Raw genomic sequence first — 20,869 nt, forward strand, 5'->3', positions numbered from 1 at the left:
AGTTAGTCTTGGTTAGGTTAGGTTAAGTTAGGTTTGGTTAGGTTAGGTTAGCTACTTTAGTTAGGTTAAGTTAGCTAGTTTGGTTAGGCCTGTAAGGTGGAGGTTGAGCGGAATGATGTCGCTTTCCTCTGGAGTGGTGAATCTGCTCCACCCGGATCCTCGTTGCTGGATCCACTTGTTGCGGTGGATTGTTACCCTCTAATTTAATTAATTCCCATCACTACTAACCTTGCTGTTGGAATGACAGTTCCAACAAACACTCCATTTAAATTCAAATTATGTTGAAAGGCCGGGGGCAAATGTGACATTTTTTTTTTCCCTTCACCTCATTTAAATTGTCTGTGTGCATGATTTGGTTAGCCTTAGATGTTGATGAGTTAGGTATTCTGTACACAGCATTAATACTGTGATAACATTTTGAACAGTAAGTATTCTGTACACAGCATTAATACTGTGATAACATTTTGAACAGTAAGTATTCTGTACACAGCATTAATACTGTGATAACATTTTGAACAGTAAGTATTCTGTACACAGCATTAATACTGTGATAACATTTTGAACAGTAAGTATTCTGTACACAGCATTAATACTGTGATAACATTTTGAACAGTAAGTATTCTGTACACAGCATTAATACTGTGATAACATTTTGAACAAGTATACCGGGGAAAAACTGTGTTTGTGTCCTTGATGACCCAGTGAAGTGTGGGTGGGTGACCCAACTTTGGGCTGTGACCCAAGGGTTAAGAACCACTGACCCAAGGTGATGCACTCTTCCAGGCACTTGCTGTGAGAGAGAGGGGAGACCTGTGCACCGCTGTGCTGCACTGTGCTTAGATGTCCCTGGTTCACTCCTGAGGCTGTACCATTCTTGCCCCTATTGTGAGTATGTCTCTGTGTGTGTGTGTGTGTGTGTGTGTGTGTGTGTGTGTGTGTGTGTGTGTGTGTATGTAGTTGACAATTACTGAAGGGTTTGTGACTTGACCCGTCCCACAAGTGACAAAGACGGCATCACGTTGGTCAGTGCTTGCAGAAATGGCTCTTTCTGAGACGTGGGTACAGTTTGTAATGGCCGCCACTCTTCCCTGCTCCACAGACCAGGCCAGCATCCAGGCCGCCGCCCTGCCTGGCACTGACGGCTGTCTCGCCTCCCCGAGGGTCCCTGCAGGACTGGACGCGGCGTGTGCTGGCGGGAGTGGTGCTGCGGTGGAGGTCGTGAGGCCGGGCAGCAGCATGAGCGGCCGGTGGCGGCGGCAACAGCAGCAGCAGCAGCAGCAGCCAGCCTCAGGTGTGGGGAGGCGCAGGTGTGGTGGCAAGAATCACCTGGAGGCAGGCAGCTCTGTCCACAGAGGAGAGAGCAAGTTTGAGTGCCAGCAGTGTGACAAAACTTTTGTATCCAGACATGGCCTTAAGTACCACACCCTGACACACAGTGGTGTTAGAAATTATGAGTGTGATGAGTGTGGGAAGAAATTTACCCAAAAGTCTTCCCTCACCTCACACACCCTGACACACAGTGGTGTTAGAAATTATGAGTGTGATGAGTGTGGGAAGAAATTTACCCAAAAGTCTTCCCTCACCTCACACACCCTGACACACAGTGGTGTTAGAAATTATGAGTGTGATGAGTGTGGGAAGAAATTTACCCACAAGGGTAACCTCACCAGACACACCCTGACACACAGTGGTGTCAGAAATTATGAGTGTGATGAGTGTGGGAAGAAATTTACCCACAAGTCTTACTTCACCAAACACACCCTGACACACAGTGGTGTTAGAAATTATGAGTGTGATGAGTGTGGGAAGAAATTTATCCGCAAGTCTCACCTCACCACACACACCCTGACACACAGTGGTAGAAATTATGAGTGTGATGAGTGTGGGAAGAAATTTACCCACAAGGGTAGCCTCACCAGACACACCCTGACACACAGTGGTGTTAGAAATTATGAGTGTGATGAGTGTGGGAAAAGATTTACCACCATTTCTCGTCTCAATCAACACGCCTTCAGACACACTGGGGTGAGGGAGTTCGAGTGTGATGTTTGTGGCAAGTGTTTCAAGACAAAGGGTGATATTGCCAAGCACGTGAAGATCCACTTCTGAGGTGGTGGTGTGTGGACACATGGGGCCACACCTGTACCTGTGGTGGTGGTGGTGGTGGTGGTGGTGGTGGTGGTGGTGGCCGTGCCTGTGTGTGCTGTGAGGGAGTCATGGCCCCAGCAGTTTTGTGTGGTGGTGGTGGTGGTGGTGGTATGGGGGAGTCATGGCCCCAGCATTTGTTTTGTTGGCAGTGCAGGTGTGACTTTCAATAAATGTGTGTGTGCAGTAAACCTTTGTTTGTGTATTCACCAGGTGTAGTATACAGGGCCTCAGCTACAGGAATATATTGTAGTGAGGCAGCCCCTCTCTCTCCTTGCCTCAAGTGTTTGTGTATTCACCAGGTGTAGTATAAAGGGCCTCAGCTACAGGAATATATTGTAGTGAGGCAGCCCCTCTCTCTCCTTGCCTCAAGTGTTTGTGTATTCACCAGGTGTAGTATACAGGGCCTCAGCTACAGGAATATATTGTAGTGAGGCAGCCCCTCTCTCTCCTTGCCTCAAGTGCATTTCAGTCGGCAGTGTGGCGCAGCATTGAAGGCTGTTACAAAGATGCACAGCGTCCAAAGGGCGAGTGTAGTCGTGCACGTTTGGCCAGCCACTAACCCTTTGACTGCCACTTGGTACACCTTTCCCTCATCACCAATCACTGAGACACCTTTACTTGCTCCACAGGCACATCCAGTCTTTGAACTGGGAAGAAATTGCAAAATATATTCTTGCGCTGCTGGTGGTGCTGCTGACTGTGTTGTGTTGCAGGGAAGGGGTCCAGGGACAGGCAGGTTGGTCACACTTAACCCTCCCTGTGTGAATGCATGTTGCTTCTCACCAAACACTTTTCTGGCCTGTAAATCTCGAGTGTTTCATCCCTGACCACTTCCCCCGTGGCTTGTGTGCTGTGCTTGTAAGGCTTGCTGGGGCACCACCACTGGCTGCCGTCCCAACACTGACACCTCTGCAGGTGAACACCACCACCAAGGTCTATACAGGGTGTCTCAAGAGGAAAGGAACACCAACACTAATAACACAGTCTTCTGATGCCTAACACAACACTGTCTTCCATTAAGAGACGAGTGAACCAAACATCAGTGGTCATACAGCTTTTATAAATGCAGAGGAAAGGGAGTTATGAAAAGAGAGGGGGGGGGGGTGTCACAGGGGAGTGAGAAGGCAGCTGTGTTGAAGGAAGAGTATTAAAGCAAACTGAAAATGAGAAAATGGATACTGGCTTAGACTGTAGCATTAGAAGACAGCTAAATCTTTGAATCCTTTGTTGTTTACCTGATCCTCCAAACTCTTGCCTGAACAAAAGACAAAAGCAATCCAAAGTGAGAAGAATAAAGAAAAAAGAAGAAAAACAGAAAAGACAAAATAGATACAGGTTTAAACTGTAGCATTAGAAGACAAGCCTGCTCATCCCTTCTCCTGGCTTTAGCCTCTACTGTTCTTATCCTTGCTTTAACTAACAATCTACTCCCCCAGTCTCCTACATGCCTCAGGTCTTTCTCTGCATTCCTGACTGCCATCTGACCCTGCCATTCTCTATTTTCTTCCTCACCATCCTGTCGCCTAACTTCTGCCGTTCTTCCTTTGTGTTCTTCGTTTCCACTGTTCCATTTCTTTTTTTTTTTTTTTTTTTTTTTCCAAGATGAGGTTCCCTCTGCTCTAAATATCTTTTCAAGCCATCTCTCCTCGCCGAGTCCTTCTATCTTCCTAAGTAAATTAAGTTTTCCTTTCTCAACCCTGTCCCTGAATGTGCTTCATCACATCTCACCTCAGATTGCCTCTACTGCTGTACTGTTTGGGACCCCTAAACTCCACCTGCTTGTAATGTTCGTGATCTCTCTAACTTCATGAGATCTCCCTCCCGGTAATGGTAAGTAATTTGTGATCTGTACAAACAGTAAGCCATTCCTTTCCACACGCTTCTGTTAATTGCATACTTGTTAATCGATCATGCTTGTCATCCTCCTGGCTTCCCCTTCATTTATTTTCCCTTACTTTTCTCCTCATACTCACTCTATCAATTATATACATTTATCTACTACTTCTAGCACAATGCTTCCCAGCACTCACTGGCTTCCTCCTGTGCTGTTATATTGTCACCTAACATTTCCTGTCACTGTATCTAATGTTGCACTCCCTCCCGTACTCCTCTGCTATTCTAACACTGTGTCATCTGCGTATGCTAGGCGTCCTAACCTACTGTGTCCAACCCTTGCTCTTATTTCATAATCCTTACTAGCAATTCCTCTACGTATAAAAATATAGATGTAAGTACACTTGCAAACAATACATATAATTGTTTTTAACGTCCCTTTAAGAGTTGCATAATTGATAAATACTGCACTGCGTAACTTCAAATTACAATAAGAATATTTCATTCTTGTAATAAATACTAACAATGAAAATCTCAACTGTCAGAATTTTTTAAATCTCCAGAAATTGTGGCAGTAAATCTCCAGAAATTTTAACCGCATCATCTGACAATAATGAAACTTTTTTCCCGCCCAGACACCGCCGTGTGCACAGCACCTCGCCTCCCGCTCCTCCAACCCAGCGCACTGGTCACCACATTGGTATTGCAAGGTTTCTGAGTGATAAAGTGGGTCTACCTGTCACATGAGTTACTCCAGAGATGTTTCAAAGTTTATAAGTAGGTTTTACAAGGGTTATAAGTGGGTATTACAAAATCTTAGTGGTATTAGTAGTACTAGTGGTATTAGCTACAGAGGCAAGACGAGGTGTGAAGTGGTTGTACCTGTCATGGCAGCCACTACAGGGTTATTACAAGGTCAAAAAGTGTGCTATACAAGGGTTAAGTAGTTTTACTCGCAATATTTCCCGACCAATCAAAGGCTACAACGAAGCTGCCAAGTGGTTCTGTCTGTCATTAGCCACAACAGGCATTTCAGACTGGTTGTGGTTCCAGCTGCTGCATTACAAGGTTAACATAACAGCGTAGGCAATGGTCGGTATTACAGCCGTCATGTTGGTCACCACAGAGATATTGCAAGATATATACGTGGTTGAGTGGTGCTGTATTAGTCAGGGGAAGTGGGGATGTGTTTAACGAAGCTTTTAAGTGGTTTCACCTGTCAGGTTAGCCGCCACAGATGTAATTTACACTGTGGTTAAGTAATTACATCTGCCGTATCAGTTATCACAGGTATTTGAAGGTTTATAAGCAATTACACTCGTCATACTAATGATGAGCTCAGGTGTTACGAGGTTCATGAGTGACAAGATGGTTCCCTCTGCCTCGCCAGACTCGCAGCACCCACCCCGCCTCTCTGCTTCAGTCACCAGCCTGCCCCTCCCTCCCTCCTTGCCTTCCTCCCACCCCCTGGACAGGCAGCGTGCAGGCTTGGTAGACACAGATGAAGCATTCTTTCCCCAGCACTTGCCTTCACACCCACGGCCACGCGCCCCTCCGTCACAGCGTTAACCACCCAACAAGCACCGCATCACAGCCAGGCGGGGTACAACTGCCATCATGATAGTTTGCATCAACGACCCAACAATACCCAATTATCTGCCACTACACACGAGTAATGTGTGCGTGGCTTCATTATCTTGTACAGAGAGAGAGAGAGAGAGAGAGAGAGAGAGAGAGAGAGAGTTTGTTAATTTATTGCGCCAGTCTACAGAAAACACCATACAAAACTACTCCTGACAGTATAAATTGATAATTCAGATAATGACATGATGAAGGCAAGCAGGCTATGGTCTGGCAGCGTATCAAAGGGAGTGACAGCAGACATAAATGAATTAACGGTGCTGGTTTGGCTTGTTAACTACCTGTCATGAATTAACGGTGCCAGTTTGGCTTGTTAACTACCTGTCATGAATTAACGGTGCTAGTTTGGCTTGTTAACTACCTGTCATGAATTAACGGTGCTACTTTGGCTTGTTAACTACCTGTCATGAATTAACGGTGCTACTTCGGCTTGTTAACTACCTGTCATGAATTAACGGTGCTAGTTTGGCTTGTTAACTACCTGTCATGAATTAACGGTGCTGGTTTGGCTTGTTAACTACCTGTCATGAATTAACGGTGCTACTTTGGCTTGTTAACTACCTGTCATGAATTAACGGTGCTAGTTTGGCTTGTTAACTACCTGTCATGAATTAACGGTGCTACTCTCTCTCTCTCTCTCTCTCTCTCTCTCTCTCTCTCTCTCTCTCTCTCTCTCTCTCTCTCTCTCTCTCTCTCTCTCTCTCTCTCTACCGGTGAGGGAGCACACAAGTGTAGCAGCTAACAGTTTCTGTGTAATTGTCGTGGTTGTGACTTTCCTCCTCATGTTCTTGTCCTGGAAGGGAAAGGCTGCCCTCGTGTTCCTCACCATCCTGTTGTGTCACCAACCGTGTTGTTTGTGTGCTTGTTTGGTGATGGCTGGCCCTGCATCACTGCGCCCTCGTCTTTGCTCCTTCACTGCTGCCAGCTGTGCCCGTGGTCATGATGATGACGGTGGTGATGGTGATGATGATGGCGAGCGAGACATTCAAAGGAGGGCGTGCACGTGCATGGTGGTGAGCAGGTGATGATTGGAGAGGCACAGAATGTTCAGGATGGAGGAGGAGAAGGAGCAGGAGTCTTTGTGTATAGGAAGGAGAGGAATGTAAGAGGAGAAAAGATAGATGTAGGCAGCTCTGTCATGAGAGAAGGCGGCAGAGTGCACAGGCCACCCTGGAATGTCGTGAAAGGCTTGCGGTGGTCGTGTGCGTGAAGGGGGAGGGTGAGAGGGCAGGCAGAGACAACACCAAGAGTTAACCAGTGTTCTCGTTCATTCTTCCCTTTCTCAGGTAAACTCTGGAACTCCCTGCCTGCTTCTGCATTTCCTCCTTCCAATGGCTTCAAGTCTTTCAACGAGGGGGAGGCTCAAGACATCGTTTTATCTATTTTCATTATTCTCATTTCATTTGGCTCCTCTACAGGAACTGGCATTAAGTTGGCTTTTTATTCAAATTTTTTGTTGTCCTTTTCCAACAGCCCTCTTACATAAAAGAAAATAACTAAATAATAATAAGAAAAGTCAGTGTCTCTGGGTGGCAAAACCACTCGGCCTGGAGAGAATGTGCATTGTGTGCCAGGTGTACCAATGGAAGGAGTATTGAGGCAGTGAAGGAGTCCCTGGAGACAATGTGCATGGCGTGCCAGCTGTAGCAATGGAAGGAGTATTGAGGCAGTGAAGGAGTCCCTGGAGACAATGTGCATGGCGTGCCAGCTGTACCAATGGAAGGAGTATTGAGGCAGTGAAGGAGTCCCTGGAGACAATGTGCATGGCGTGCCAGGTGTAGCAATGGAAGGAGTATTGAGGCAGTGAAGGAGTCCCTGGAGACAATGTGCATGGCGTGCCAGGTGTAGCAATGGAAGGAGTATTGAGGCAGTGAAGGACTCCCTGGAGACAATGTGCATGGCATGCCAGCTGTAGCAATGGAAGGAGTATTGAGGCAGTGAAGGACTCCCTGGAGACAATGTGCATGGCGTGCCAGGTGTAGCAATGGAAGGAGTATTGAGGCAGTGAAGGAGTCCCTGGAGAGAATGCATGGCGTGCCAGGTGTATTGACAATTAATATGAAGGATAACGTTAAGTTTGTGTTTGCCTTTTTGTTTTTCCCAGCAGGAGTTGTCGCTACAAAGGCTGACTTAGGAGCAAAGCGAGCCGCCTGTAGCGCCAAGCTCAAGCTCAAGATGCCCTCAACACGACACGTGGTAGAGTTGGTGAAGAGTGAGAGAGGAGTTAGGCAGGGCTGTATATTGTCACCAACCCTTTTTAGCCTGTATACAGAGGAGCTAGCAGCCAGGATGAGAAGAATGAATGTAGGGGTAAGTGTGGGGAATGATAAAGTATGTGTGCTCCTTTATGCAGATGATGTAGTTGTTATGAGTGAATCGGCAGATGAGCTTCAAAGTGTGTTGAATGTAGTGGATGGCTATGGTAAAGACTTTGGAGTAAGGTTTAGCAGTGAAAAAAGCAAAGTAATGATTGTGAATAGATCAGAGGATGAAAGTAATGTGGTATGGAGACTTGGAGAGAATGATTTGAGACAGGTGCAAGAATACAAGTACTTAGGGATGTGGATGAGTCCTAGTGGGTGTGCAAAGGCAAAGAATGAAAAGATAAGTATGCTAAACCAGTGGGTAGGTCGATTGGGAAGCGCGGCAAGGATGAGAGCAAGTAAGTATGATGTGTTGAGAGAAGTGTGGAAGAGTGTGGCTGTGCCATGTATAATGTATGGTATGGATGTGATTGCATGGAATGAAAGTGAAATTGATAAGTTAGAAGTGGGCCAGAACAAAGTAGCAAGGATGGCACTGAGTGCACCGAGGTGCACAGCAGTTGAAGCCTTGAGAGGTGACATGGGATGGAGCACCTTCAGAGAAAGACTGACAAAAGCCACACTTAGGTACAAGATTAGGCTTGAGAGAATGGATGATGCAAGAATAGCAAGGAAGGTGTACCTGTGGAATGAAAGTGGAAGCAAATGGAGGAAGAGATGCATGAGAATGACAGACAGGAATGGATTGCAAGTTGTGTGGGCGATAAGAATGGCCGGTAGGAATCAAAATGAGCGTGAATGGGTGGTAACAAGAGGAGGCAGAGTGGGAGCCGAATGGGATGTGAGAAAATGGAAGAATGAGACAAAGAAGTGAAATGTGTGGGATTGAATGAATGGAAGAATGAGATGGAAAGAAAGAAGACCCTGGAATGGTACAAGGAGAAAGAGGCCCCGAGGTATGAAAGGTGGTATGATGGAAGCCTGGGCGGTGATCTTCTCTTCCGAGCGAGGGCACAGTGTATGGATGTGAATGCAAGGAGTTACAGGTGGTCTGAGTCCCGCAGCAAAGTGTGCCAGATGTGTGACATGGGAGAGGATGAGACGGTGGAACATGTGGTGCTGGAGTGTGTGCAGTATGCCAGAGACAGGAATGAGATGATGCAAGTGATACTGACTGAGTTAGGGCATGATAGGAATGAAAGAGTGGAGAAGACGGGAAAAGAGTGGATGGTGTTGTTGCTGGGACTGTGTAGAGAGGCGAATGAAAGGATGATTGAGGCGGTGAAAGAGTTTCTGGAGAGAATGTGGCGTGTCAGGTGTATGAAGAATTAGGATAGAGGATGCTGTTCGTTTCTCTTTTTTTTTTTTTTTACTCCTTCTACAGGAGTTGCCGATTCAAAGGCCTGGCTCAGGAGTGATCCTGTGCCACGTGTACCATCAAGATCAAGATCAAGATGTGACGTCTCTGTGGGCGAATTAGAGACGTCGCAGTGAGCGTTTTGATACCAGATAGCGCCAGAATTTTTAATTCTCGCCGGAAAATAAATACTTTTTGGGGCAAGGTTTTACAAGCTTACAAAGGTGTATCGTTGCACAGTAATGCATCTGAATTTTAAGTCAATTAATTTCGTGATAACTGACAGCACATGACATTGTTTGAGCCTCTATTCATAATTTCAGCTAATATTCTTAAAAGAGCCTATAAGTGTATCAAGGCAGGCAATCTGTAATTTTCTACTGACCTCAATGGAAGTATATTAATATATACTTGCATTTTCATGTACTAAACAACAGGCAAATCCATTTAATGTAAAGAAAATATAATTTTGTATCAGAGACTTTATTTTTGCGGTACGATCACTATCCTCGGGTACTTGGGCAGCGAGCAAACCAAAACACAGACACTCGACTACCCTGCACAATGGATACATCACCGCCACAATCATGGACTACAGCGGAATTAAGAAAATTCTTGAAAGAACGAGCTATACCCTATTCTGGATATAGTAAAGCAAAGTAAATGCCTTTGTATCGGCAGAACTGAGAGGCTATTGTTTACACTTTACACTCCTTCCTAACGGCGCGCGGCGCTTTCTTTAACTGAAGAATCATGATCAAGATAAGTACGTCGTACGTCCGCCAGCGGTGCTGTTTTTTTTTTTTTTATTTCACTGATTACTTTCATATACAGGACGTGTCAGTGATATCTGATATTTTTCAACATTCCCATATAAAATGCACAAGCCGAAGTCAACATCCTTTTATTTTTACTGTTTATACTTACTTAAAAAAAATTCATTACCTATTTTTAGTTTTATCTTATAATTCAATTAACAAAGCCTTATCATACACCAGTAAGTATGAATATTAATATTAAGGGTTATGTTTTTAATTTTAGATACACTTGTGCAGCAATTCATGCTGTACTTTTCCTGCACATCGATTTCAAATTTAGCTAAGTCACCCCTTTGCCCCAGGAAATCGGAGACAATTAAAAATGCTGGCGCTGATAGGTATCTACCAGACTTGTTGGCGAATTGATATGTGGGCGAAATGACTGTAATTCTATATATATATATATATATATATATATATATATATATATATATATATATATATATATATATATATATATATATATATATATAAAACCTAAATTCTGCTGTATTTGGAAAGTGGCAGTTTTGCATAATATTTGGAATAATTACATATGTACGACAATTTTACCAGAAGTACAAAAATTTCAACCTGTGTTTTACGATAATATGGCCAAAACAATCTGGCAATTCTGAACTCTACGAGCCTAACAGAATCTCATGGCGTCCTGAAGGAAGATTTGAAGTTGTACGTGTAAACATTGACCAAAGAACACCAAAATTCACATGAACGCGGCGCCCACACCAAAATTACTAGAAGTGAGGGAAAGGAAGTCAAGGTGAGTGTGTCTGGCCAAAAATCGCCTTAAAATGGCAAGAATGGACGCTGTTACCACCACAAGGAACAGAAGGGGAGGGAGCGGTGTGTTTAGGGAGAACTTCCGGGACGGGACAACAAACTTTTCTTATTTCCCCACGGAGGGAGGAAGTTGCGGAAAGAGGAAAAGACGGGAGATGTTTGGACTCACTCACCTGCTTGACTCACCTGGATGGCTACCCTTTCTTGACATATGAATAGACAGGTAGAGGTTATTTCAGATGAATGTAAGGGCAGCGCGGATCTGCAGGTGCGCCAAACCTTACGGTATTTTACTGTTTCCCCAGTATTAACGTGGCTTTCCTTACCCTTCTTATCAGAGAAGGGCACTGGTCTACCCTGGTGAGGGGGTGTTCGTTCGTGCGTGTGTATGTCACATCTGTTGGCAAGCGTGAAATTGTTCACGGTGATTGGTTCCTTTGTTTGAGAATGCAGCTGCTGGCCAATTAAAACATGAGGGATTAATTTATCCAATGACAGCGCTTTACTTCATCCTGAGGAGGGAGAAGCGCTCAATTTGAAATATTTGAGTTAGTGCGAGGAAGAAGTCTGTCTGTTGCTGCCATTATTTCCAGCGCACCGCCACATTTTGTGAAGAGAAACAAGGTGACCACTTCTTATTCATTTCTCTGCCTTGCCAGTTAGGTTACGTGACTTCAGTTAGGTTAGGTTAAGTTAGTTTGGTTTGTGTGGTTAGGTTTGGTTAAGTTATGTTTGGTTAGGTTAGGTTAGGTAGTTTTGTCAGGTTGTTAGTTTGGTTAGGTTTTATTTGGCTACTTTAGGTTAATTTAGTCAGGTTAGGTTAGGTTAGGTTTGGTTAAGTTAGTTTGGTTAGGTTAAGTTAGTCTTGGTTAGGTTAGGTTAAGTTAGGTTTGGTTAGGTTAGGTTAAGTTAGGTGTGGTTAGGTTAGGTTAGCTATTTTAATTAGGTTAAGTTAGCTAGTTTGGTTAGGCCTGTAAGGTGGAGGTTGAACGGAATGATGTCGCTTTTCTCCGGAGTGGTGAATCTGCTCCACCCGGATCCTCGTTGCTGGATCCACTTGTTGCGGTGGATTGTTACCCTCTAATTTAATTCATTCCCATCACCACTAACCTTGCTGTTGGAATGACAGTTCCCACAAACACTCCATTTAAATTCAAATTATGCTGAAAGGCCGGGGATAAATGTGACTCTCTCTCTCTCTCTCTCTCTCTCTCTCTCTCTCTCTCTCTCTCTCTCTCTCTCTCTCTCTCTCTCTCTCTCTCTCTCTCTCTCTCTCTCTCCACCTCAGTTAAATTGTCTGTGTGCATGATTTGGTTAGCCTTAGATGTTAATGAGTTAGGTATTCTGTACACAGCATTAATACTGTGATAACATTTTGAACAGTAAGTATTCTGTACACAGCATTAATACTCTGATAACATTTTGAACAGTAAGTATTCTGTACACAGCATTAATACTGTGATAACATTTTGAACAGTAAGTATTCTGTACACAGCATTAATACTGTGATAACATTTTGAACAGTAAGTATTCTGTACACAGCATTAATACTGTGATAACATTTTGAACAGTAAGTATTCTGTACACAGCATTAATACTCTGATAACATTTTGAACAGTAAGTATTCTGTACACAGCATTAATACTCTGATAACATTTTGAACAGTAAGTATTCTGTACACAGCATTAATACTGTGATAACATTTTGAACAAGTATACCGGGGAAAAACTGTGTTTGTGTCCTTGATGACCCAGTGAAGTGTGGGTGGGTGACCCAACTTTGGGCTGTGACCCAAGGGTTAAGAACCACTGACCCAAGGTGATGCACTCTTCCAGGCACTTGCTGTGAGAGAGAGAGGGGAGACCTGTGCACCGCTGTGCTGCACTGTGCTTAGATGTCCCTGGTTCACTCCTGAGGCTGTACCATTCTTGCCCTTTTTGTGAGTATGTCTCTGTGTGTGTGTGTGTGTGTGTGTGTGTGTGTGTGTGTGTGTGTGTGTGTGTGTGTGTGTGTGTGTGTGTGTGTGTGTATGTAGTTGACAATTACTGAAGGGTTTGTGACTTGACCTGTCCCACAAGTGACAAAGACGGCATCACGTTGGTCAGTGCTTGCAGAAATGGCTCTTTCTGAGATGTGGGTACAGTTTGTAATGGCCGCCACTCTTCCCTGCTCCTCAGACCAGGCCAGCATCCAGGCCGCCTCCCTGCCTGGCACTGACGGCTGTCTGGCCTCCCCGAGGGTCCCTGCAGGACTGGACGCGGCGTGTGCTGGCGGGAGTGGTGCTGCGGTGGAGATCGTGAGGCCGGGCAGCAGCATGAGCGGGCCGGTGGCGGCGGCAACAGCAGCAGCAGCAGCAGCAGCAGCCAGCCTCAGGTGTGGGGAGGCGCAGGTGTGGTGGCAAGAATCACCTGGAGGCAGGCAGCTCTGTCCACAGAGGAGAGAGCAAGTTTGAGTGCCAGCAGTGTGACAAAACTTTTGTATCCAGACAAGGCCTTAAGTACCACACCCTGACACACAGTGGTGTTAGAAATTATGAGTGTGGTGTGTGTGGCAGGAAATTTACCCAAAAGTGTCACCTCTCCAAACATACCCTGACACACAGTGGTGTTAGAAATTATGAGTGTGGCGAGTGTAGCAAGAAATTTACAAGTAAGTCTAACCTCAACACATACACCCTGACACACAGTGGTGTTAGGAATTATGAGTGTGATGAGTGTGGGAAGAAATTTATCCACAAGTCTTCCCTCACCTCACACACCCTGACACACAGTGGTGTTAAAAATTATGAGTGTGATGAGTGTGGGAAGAAATTTACCCACAAGTCTTACTTCACCAAACACACCCTGACACACAGTGGTGTTAGAAATTATGAGTGTGATGAGTGTAGGAAGAAATTTACCCACAAGTCTTACCTCACCAGACACACCCTGACACACAGTGGTGTTAGAAATTATGAGTGTGATGAGTGTGGGAAGAAATTTATCCAAAAGTCTTCCCTCAACACACACACCCTGACACACAGTGGTGTTAGAAATTATGAGTGTGATGAGTGTGGGAAGAAATTTATCCGCAAGTCTCACCTCACCACACACACCCTGACACACAGTGGTGTTAGAAATTATGAGTGTGATGAGTGTGGGAAGAAATTTACCCACAAGGGTAGCCTCACCACACACACCCTGACACACAGTGGTGTTAGAAATTATGAGTGTGGTGAGTGTGGGAAAAGATTTACCACCATTTCTCGTCTCAATCAACACGCCTTCAGACACACTGGGGTGAGGGAGTTCGAGTGTGATGTTTGTGGCAAGTGTTTCAAGACAAAGGCTGATATTGCCAAGCACGTGAAGATCCACTTCTGAGGTGGTGGTGTGTGGACACATGGGGCCACACCTGTACCTGTGGTGGTGGTGGTGGTGGTGGTGGTGGTGGCCGTGCCTGTGTGTGCTGTGAGGGAGTCATGACCACAGCAGTTTTGTGTGGTGGTGGTGGTGGTGGTGGTGTGGGGGAGTCATTGCCCCAGCAGTTTTGTGTGGTGGTGGTGGTGGTGGTAGTGGTGTGGGGGAGTCATGGCCCCAGCAGTTTTGTGTGGTGGTGGTGGTGGTGGTAGTGGTGTGGGGGAGTCATGGCCCCAGCAGTTTTGTGTGGTGGTGGTGGTGGTGTGGGGGAGTCATGGCCCCAGCATTTGTTTTGTTGGCAGTGCAGGTGTGACTTTCAATAAATGTGTGTGTGCAGTAAACCTTTGTTTGTGTATTCACCAGGTGTAGTATACAGGGCCTCAGCTACAGGAATATATTGTAGTGAGGCAGCCCCTCTCTCTCCTTGCCTCAAGTGTTTGTGTATTCACCAGGTGTAGTATACAGGGCCTCAGCTACAGGAATATATTGTAGTGAGGCAGCCCCTCTCTCTCCTTGCCTCAAGTGTTTGTGTATTCACCAGGTGTAGTATACAGGGCCTCAGCTACAGGAATATATTGTAGTGAGGCAGCCCCTCTCTCTCCTTGCCTCAAGTGTTTGTGTATTCACCAGGTGTAGTATACAGGGCCTCAGCTTCAGGAATATATTGTAGTGAGGCAGCCCCTCTCTCTCCTTGCCTGAAGTGTTGTGTTTGTTTCTTTTTGTCACCCTTCACACATTAGGTTAGGTTAAGTCTGGCACCATCTTTGCCTCTCTCTCTCTCTCTCTCTCTCTCTCTCTCTCTCTCTCTCTCTCTCTCTCTACAGGTGAGGGAGCACACAAGTGTAGCAGCTAACAGTTTCTGTGTAATTGTCGTGGTTGTGACTTTCCTCCTCATGTTCTTGTCCAGGAAGGGAAAGGCTGCCCTCGTGTTCCTCACCATCCTGTTGTGTCACCAACCGTGTTGTCTGTGTGCTTGTTTGGTGATGGCTGGCCCTGCATCACTGCGCCCTCGTCTTTGCTCCTTCACTGCTGCCAGCTGTGCCCGTGGTCATGATGATGACGGTGGTGATGGTGATGATGATGGCGAGCGAGACATTCAAAGGAGGGCGTGCACGTGCATGGTGGTGAGCAGGTGATGATTGGAGAGGCACAGAATGTTCAGGATGGAGGAGGAGGAGGAGCAGGAGTCTTTGTGTATAGGAAGGAGAGGAATGTAAGAGAAGAAAAGATAGATGTAGGCAGCTCTGTCATGAGAGAAGGCGGCAGAGTGCACAGGCCACCCTGGAATGTCGTGAAAGGCTTGCGGTGGTCGTGGTGTGCGTGAAGGGGGAGGGTGAGAGGGCAGGCAGAGACAACACCAAGAGTTAACCAGTGTTCTCGTTCATTCTTCCCTTTCTCAGGTAAACGCTGGGACTCCCTGCCTGCTTCTGCATTTCCTCCTTCCAATGGCTTCAAGTCTTTCAACGAGGGGGAGGCTCAAGACATTGTTTTATTTATCTATTTTTATTATTCTCATTTCATTTGGCTCTTCTACAGGAACTGGCATTAAGTTGGCTTTTTATTCAAATTTTTTGTTGTCCTTTTCCAACATCCCTCTTACATAAAAGAAAATAACTAAATAATAATAAGAAAAGCCAGTGTCTCGGGGTGGCAAAACCACTCGGCCTGGAGAGAATGTGCATTGTGTGCCAGGTGTACCAATGGAAGGAGTATTGAGGCAGTGAAGGAGTCCCTGGAGACAATGTGCATGGCGTGCCAGCTGTAGCAATGGAAGGAGTATTGAGGCAGTGAAGGAGTCCCTGGAGACAATGTGCATGGCGTGCCAGCTGTACCAATGGAAGGAGTATTGAGGCAGTGAAGGAGTCCCTGGAGACAATGTGCATGGCGTGCCAGGTGTACCAATGAAAGGAGTATTGAGGCAGTGAAGGAGTCCCTGGAGACAATGTGCATGGCGTGTCAGCTGTAGCAATGGAAGGAGTATTGAGGCAGTGAAGGAGTCCCTGGAGAGAATGTGCATGGCGTGCCAGCTGTAGCAATGGAAGGAGTATTGAGGCAGTGAAGGAGTCCCTGGAGAGAATGCATGGCGTGCCAGCTGTAGCAATGGAAGGAGTATTGAGGCAGTGAAGGAGTCCCTGGAGAGAATGCATGGCGTGCCAGGTGTATTGACAATTAATATGAAGGATAACGTTAAGTTTGTGTTTGCCTTTTTGTTTTTCCCAGCAGGAGTTGTCGCTACAAAGGCTGACTCAGGAGCAAAGCGAGCCGCCTGTAGTGCCAAGCTGAAGCTCAAGATGTCAAAACGACACGTGGTATGATGGGGCCGCTGGGGGCAGGGTCCGGCTGCTGCCCGGAGTGTTGTGGCGTGTACTACTGCCACGACCACCTTCGGGAGGACCGGGAGCAGCACCGGCAGTGGTGTGAGCTGTACAAGCTGTGCTCCTGCTGCAACCAGCAGGCCAAGAACAGGGAGGCCATCACACTGCCCACCGCCCTGGACCAGGAGTACCGCCTCCTGGCCCCCACCATGGAGGAGCACATCCTCTCCCTGGCCAGCAGGCTGCGGCCCGTGGCTGTCGCTGGGGCCTCAGAGAGCCTCACCTTCCCCCTCACAGCCCTCTACGTGCTGCAGCAGGTGTGGCCAGGCCTGGCCACGGCACCCGTCCTTACCCTGCATGTGGTATGGGCGGAGGATGGCCGGGAGCCATCAGAGGCACAGAAGGACCTGGCTGCCCTCAGGAGGGCCAAGCCAGAGGTGCAGGTGTCCCTGGCGCGCCCCAACCCCTACCGCAGCACCCGCCCGCTGCGGGACTGGACACGGGAGGATGGCGCCCACATGTACTACACCAACCAGTACCTCACTGTGCTGCAGGCCGGCCAGGCAGGGCAGCGGGCGGCACAGGACACAGGGGAGGAAGGAGAGCAGGAGGAGGCAAGAGAGGAAGGGAAGCAGGGTGAGGCAAGAGAAGGAGGACAGATGGGAGAGCAGCACACCCTGCCAGACACCACCTAGCACCACTCGTCCTGGTCCCTGCCTGCCACACACCCACAGTACAAACCTGTGTTCACTTCCCACACTCCACCAGTACAAACCCCAGCCTGGCAGGTGTGGCTCAACTCTCCACACCTGCACAACACAGATGCCCTTCAAAATACACACACTCTTCATCATCATCATCATCATCATCATCATCAAGTCACTCACCATCACACACAAACCAGAATCTCCTTGGGGCAGCACACCTCAGCATTCCACATCCAGCATCTTTCTACCTCTGCCACACTGCCACATCTCCACCAGTGTTCGTGTTCTCAGCTTCACCATGTCTTCTGTGTTTCTTCGGTGTTGTGTCTCATAATTTGCTAACAGTTTTAACTCCTGTGACAGCCTCTAGCCCCCAACAGCTCAGATTTCCAAGAGATCATAGCACAAGGCCAATATTCTGTAATGCTCTGCTCTCATTATGACTGTTTTCCAAGGCCACAGAGATTAGCCAGGTTCTCAAGAGTGTTTCACCTGTTAATAATGTAGAAATGTTAATCTGTCACTAGAACTGTAAAAACACCTTGAAAACATGTGTCACTTCAACTAGACCCTTTGGAAAGTAGTGGAGGTGCAGTGCTGAAGTGTTGCAGACTATGGCCCTAAAGACTGTGACAGGAGACAAGCACAGTAGTACATAAGAACATAAGAAATAAGGGAAGCTGCATGAAGCGACCGGGCTTACACGTGGCAGTCCCTGTATGAAATATACCTACCTATTTCCACCTATCATCCCCATCCATAAACCCGTCTGAGTAGTAGGGAATGATAGCAGTGTTCAGGACTTACGAACTTCACTGTACAAAACCATTTCATTCCATAGCAGTTTGTTTACATGTACCAGCGTGCCTTAGGGACACGTCAGCTGCCTCAACACAGGACAAGGAGAAGTACAAAGGAAGAAATTGGTGTTTGAAAATTAATGAATGAGCGAATGAATGTAGCAACGAAGGGAGGTACAAAGAGAAGAGAGGCGATGATTTTGTCGTCTCGATGTACAAAGAAAGGCGACTTGGTGTTTATAAATTGTGAAGATGAGGGTGGGAGAGGAGAATGCTTGACTGACTTTTAAGAATAGACACTTTGATAGTACAAAGAACAATGAAAAAAAATAAAGAAAAAAATGTTTCTCACTCTGCATAACATTTTTGAGAGAGAGAGAGAGAGAGAGAGAGAGAGAGAGAGAGAGAGAGAGAGAGAGAGAGAGAGAGAGAGAGAGAGAGAGAGAGAGAGAGAGATAGGTAAGGAAAGACACAGCTAATTTAATGCTTTAGTTGTCAGTTTAATTAGTGCACAAGGAAGGAAAAGCAGAGTTTGTAAGATTAGATAAACAAGTTGATTCAAGTAATTATTTGGCTTGTCTTCCAGTTTACACAATTGATCATTCTTTTAATTTACTATTGTCATTAGGATTACTTTTTTGTTATGTTTAGGGAGCAGCAAGAGTCTGGAGGATGAGATAAACAACAAGGGATTCAAAGATTTACCTTGTCTTGTAATGTTACAGTTCAAGCCAGTCTGTATTTTGTCATTTTCAATTTGCTTTAATACTCTTCCTTCAACACACCTGCCTTCTCCCTCCCCTGAGACACCCCACCCCTCTCTCTTCATAGCTCCCTTTCCTCTACACTTACAAGAGCTGTGTGACCACTGGTGTCCGGCTCACTCACCTCTCAACGGAAACTGTGCACAATTGCCGGAAAAACTGCCGTGTCAATGAAAAGATTAATTGTCGACAGTATGAAGAGAGGAAAAGGTGAAAAGAAAAAAAGAAGGTGAGAATTAATTGTCAAAAGTATAAAGAGTGGGAAAAGAAGAAATGGGGAAAAAAAATATTAAAAGCACAAAAAGGGAAACGTGTAAATTGATGAAAAAAAAGTTAATGGAAATATTAACAGAAAAGAGAAGCCAAGATAAATGAAAATAAAAAAATGAAATAATGAAAATATTGACCCAAAGAAAGAGAGAAAGAAAAGGCAAGATAAACAGATGAAAAAAGATAAATAATGAAAATATTGCCAGAAAAGAAAAAACAAAGGGTAAGATAAACAGATAAAAAAAATGAAAATGGTGCCAGAAAAGAAGAAAAAAGACAAAATGAAGAAAAAATAAGAAGTGGAATGATTAATTGCCGAGAATTTAAAGAGAGAAAGCAAGTGATAATAATAAATAATGTGTAAGAAATATAAATTAATGCATGAAAAAAATGAGAGAGAGAGAGAGAGAGAGAGAGAGAGAGAGAGAGAGAGAGAGAGAGAGAGAGAGAGAGAGAGAGAGAGAGAGAGAGAGAGAGAGAGAGAGAGAGAGAGGGTGACAGTAACTTTAGAATAGACTCTTTGATAGCAGTACAAAGACCAACCCCCCAAAACATATATAAATAAATAAATAAGAAATAAAAAAGTTGTTTCACAATCCACATAACTTTTTTGTGAGAGAGAGAGAGAGAGAGAGAGAGAGAGAGAGAGAGAGAGAGAGAGAGAGAGAGAGAGAGAGAGAGAGAGAGAGAGAGAGAGAGAGAGAGAGAGAGAGTAACTTTAGAATAGACTGATAGCAGTACAAAGAACCCCCAAAAAAATAAAATAAAAAAAAAGTTTCACAATCCACATAACATTTTTGAGAGAGAGAGAGAGAGAGAGAGAGAGAGAGAGAGAGAGAGAGAGAGAGAGAGAGAGAGAGAGAGAGAGAGAGAGAGAGAGATAGAGAGAGAGAGAGAGTAACTTTAGAATAGACTCTGATAGCAGTACAAAAAACCCAAAAAATAAATAAATAAGAAATAAAAAAAAGTTTCACAATCCACATAACATTTTTGAGAGAGAGAGAGAGAGAGAGAGAGAGAGAGAGAGAGAGAGAGAGAGAGAGAGAGAGAGAGAGAGAGAGAGAGAGAGAGAGAGAGAATGTTGTACACCACTTGTATTAAGTAATTGTTGTACTGAGAAGGGAGCAATACTGTAGTTTGCATCCCTGTTAGTTCAGTGCCAATGAGACAACCTGCTACTGTGTGCCAGGGTGAATAAAATGCTGAACTTTTGTGTGTGTGTGTGTGTGTGTGTGTGTGTGTGTGTGTGTGTGTGTGTGTGTGTGTGTGTGTGTGTGTGTGTGTGTGTGTGTGTGTGTGTGTGTGTGTGTGTGTGTGTGTGTGTGTGTGTGTGTGTGTGTGTGTGTCAGGGCTTTTATACTGTCAAATTAATTCGCTAGTTTTTTTTGTTTACTTCTTTCCTAATTTTTTTTTTCATTTTTTTTTTATGCATTTAATTTCTCCGGCTACTGTAATATATATATATATATATATATATATATATATATATATATATATATATATATATATATATATATATATATATATATATAATGTATTTATTTTATTTTGTTTATTTTTTTCTTCTTCTGTAAGTGTTAACATTGTAACGCAAAGACTGTACAACGTAATGTGTTCTTGGCCAGTAAAGTAAAATAAAGAACTGAGGCCGATTGACTGATAACACTTGTATAGAGAGAAGAGAAGAAACAAGTGAATAAGGAAATATGAGATTGATAACATTAGTATGCACAGAAGAGAACAAAGGAATGAATAGAGAAATATGACAGACATT

The 20,869-nt window shown here is 45.1% G+C and overlaps 1 protein-coding gene across 1 annotated transcript; it reads left to right on the plus strand.

The window, feature by feature from the left end:
- The first annotated feature begins 1,038 nt into the window (after positions 1-1,038).
- LOC135095945 (zinc finger protein 418-like) lies at positions 1,039-2,109 on the plus strand. The gene is made up of 2 exons (XM_063997093.1): positions 1,039-1,463; positions 1,938-2,109. The coding sequence occupies exons 1-2, from the start codon at positions 1,039-1,041 to the stop codon at positions 2,107-2,109; spliced, it is 597 nt and encodes a 198-aa protein (XP_063853163.1).
- The last annotated feature ends 18,760 nt before the right edge of the window (positions 2,110-20,869 follow it).

This window comes from Scylla paramamosain, unplaced genomic scaffold (genome assembly GCF_035594125.1).
Source record: "Scylla paramamosain isolate STU-SP2022 unplaced genomic scaffold, ASM3559412v1 Contig2, whole genome shotgun sequence".
Classification (NCBI taxonomy): Eukaryota; Metazoa; Arthropoda; class Malacostraca; order Decapoda; family Portunidae; genus Scylla; species Scylla paramamosain.

Excerpts from the sequence above, each read along its gene's own strand:
- LOC135095945 (XM_063997093.1), top strand. The coding sequence starts at position 1,039 with ATGGCTCTTTCTGAGACGTGGGTACAGTTTGTAATGGCCGCCACTCTT. Across the intron at positions 1,464-1,937 it reads AGAAATTATGAGTGTGATGA|TGGTGTTAGAAATTATGAGT; the intron begins GTGTGGGAAGAA and ends CCTGACACACAG.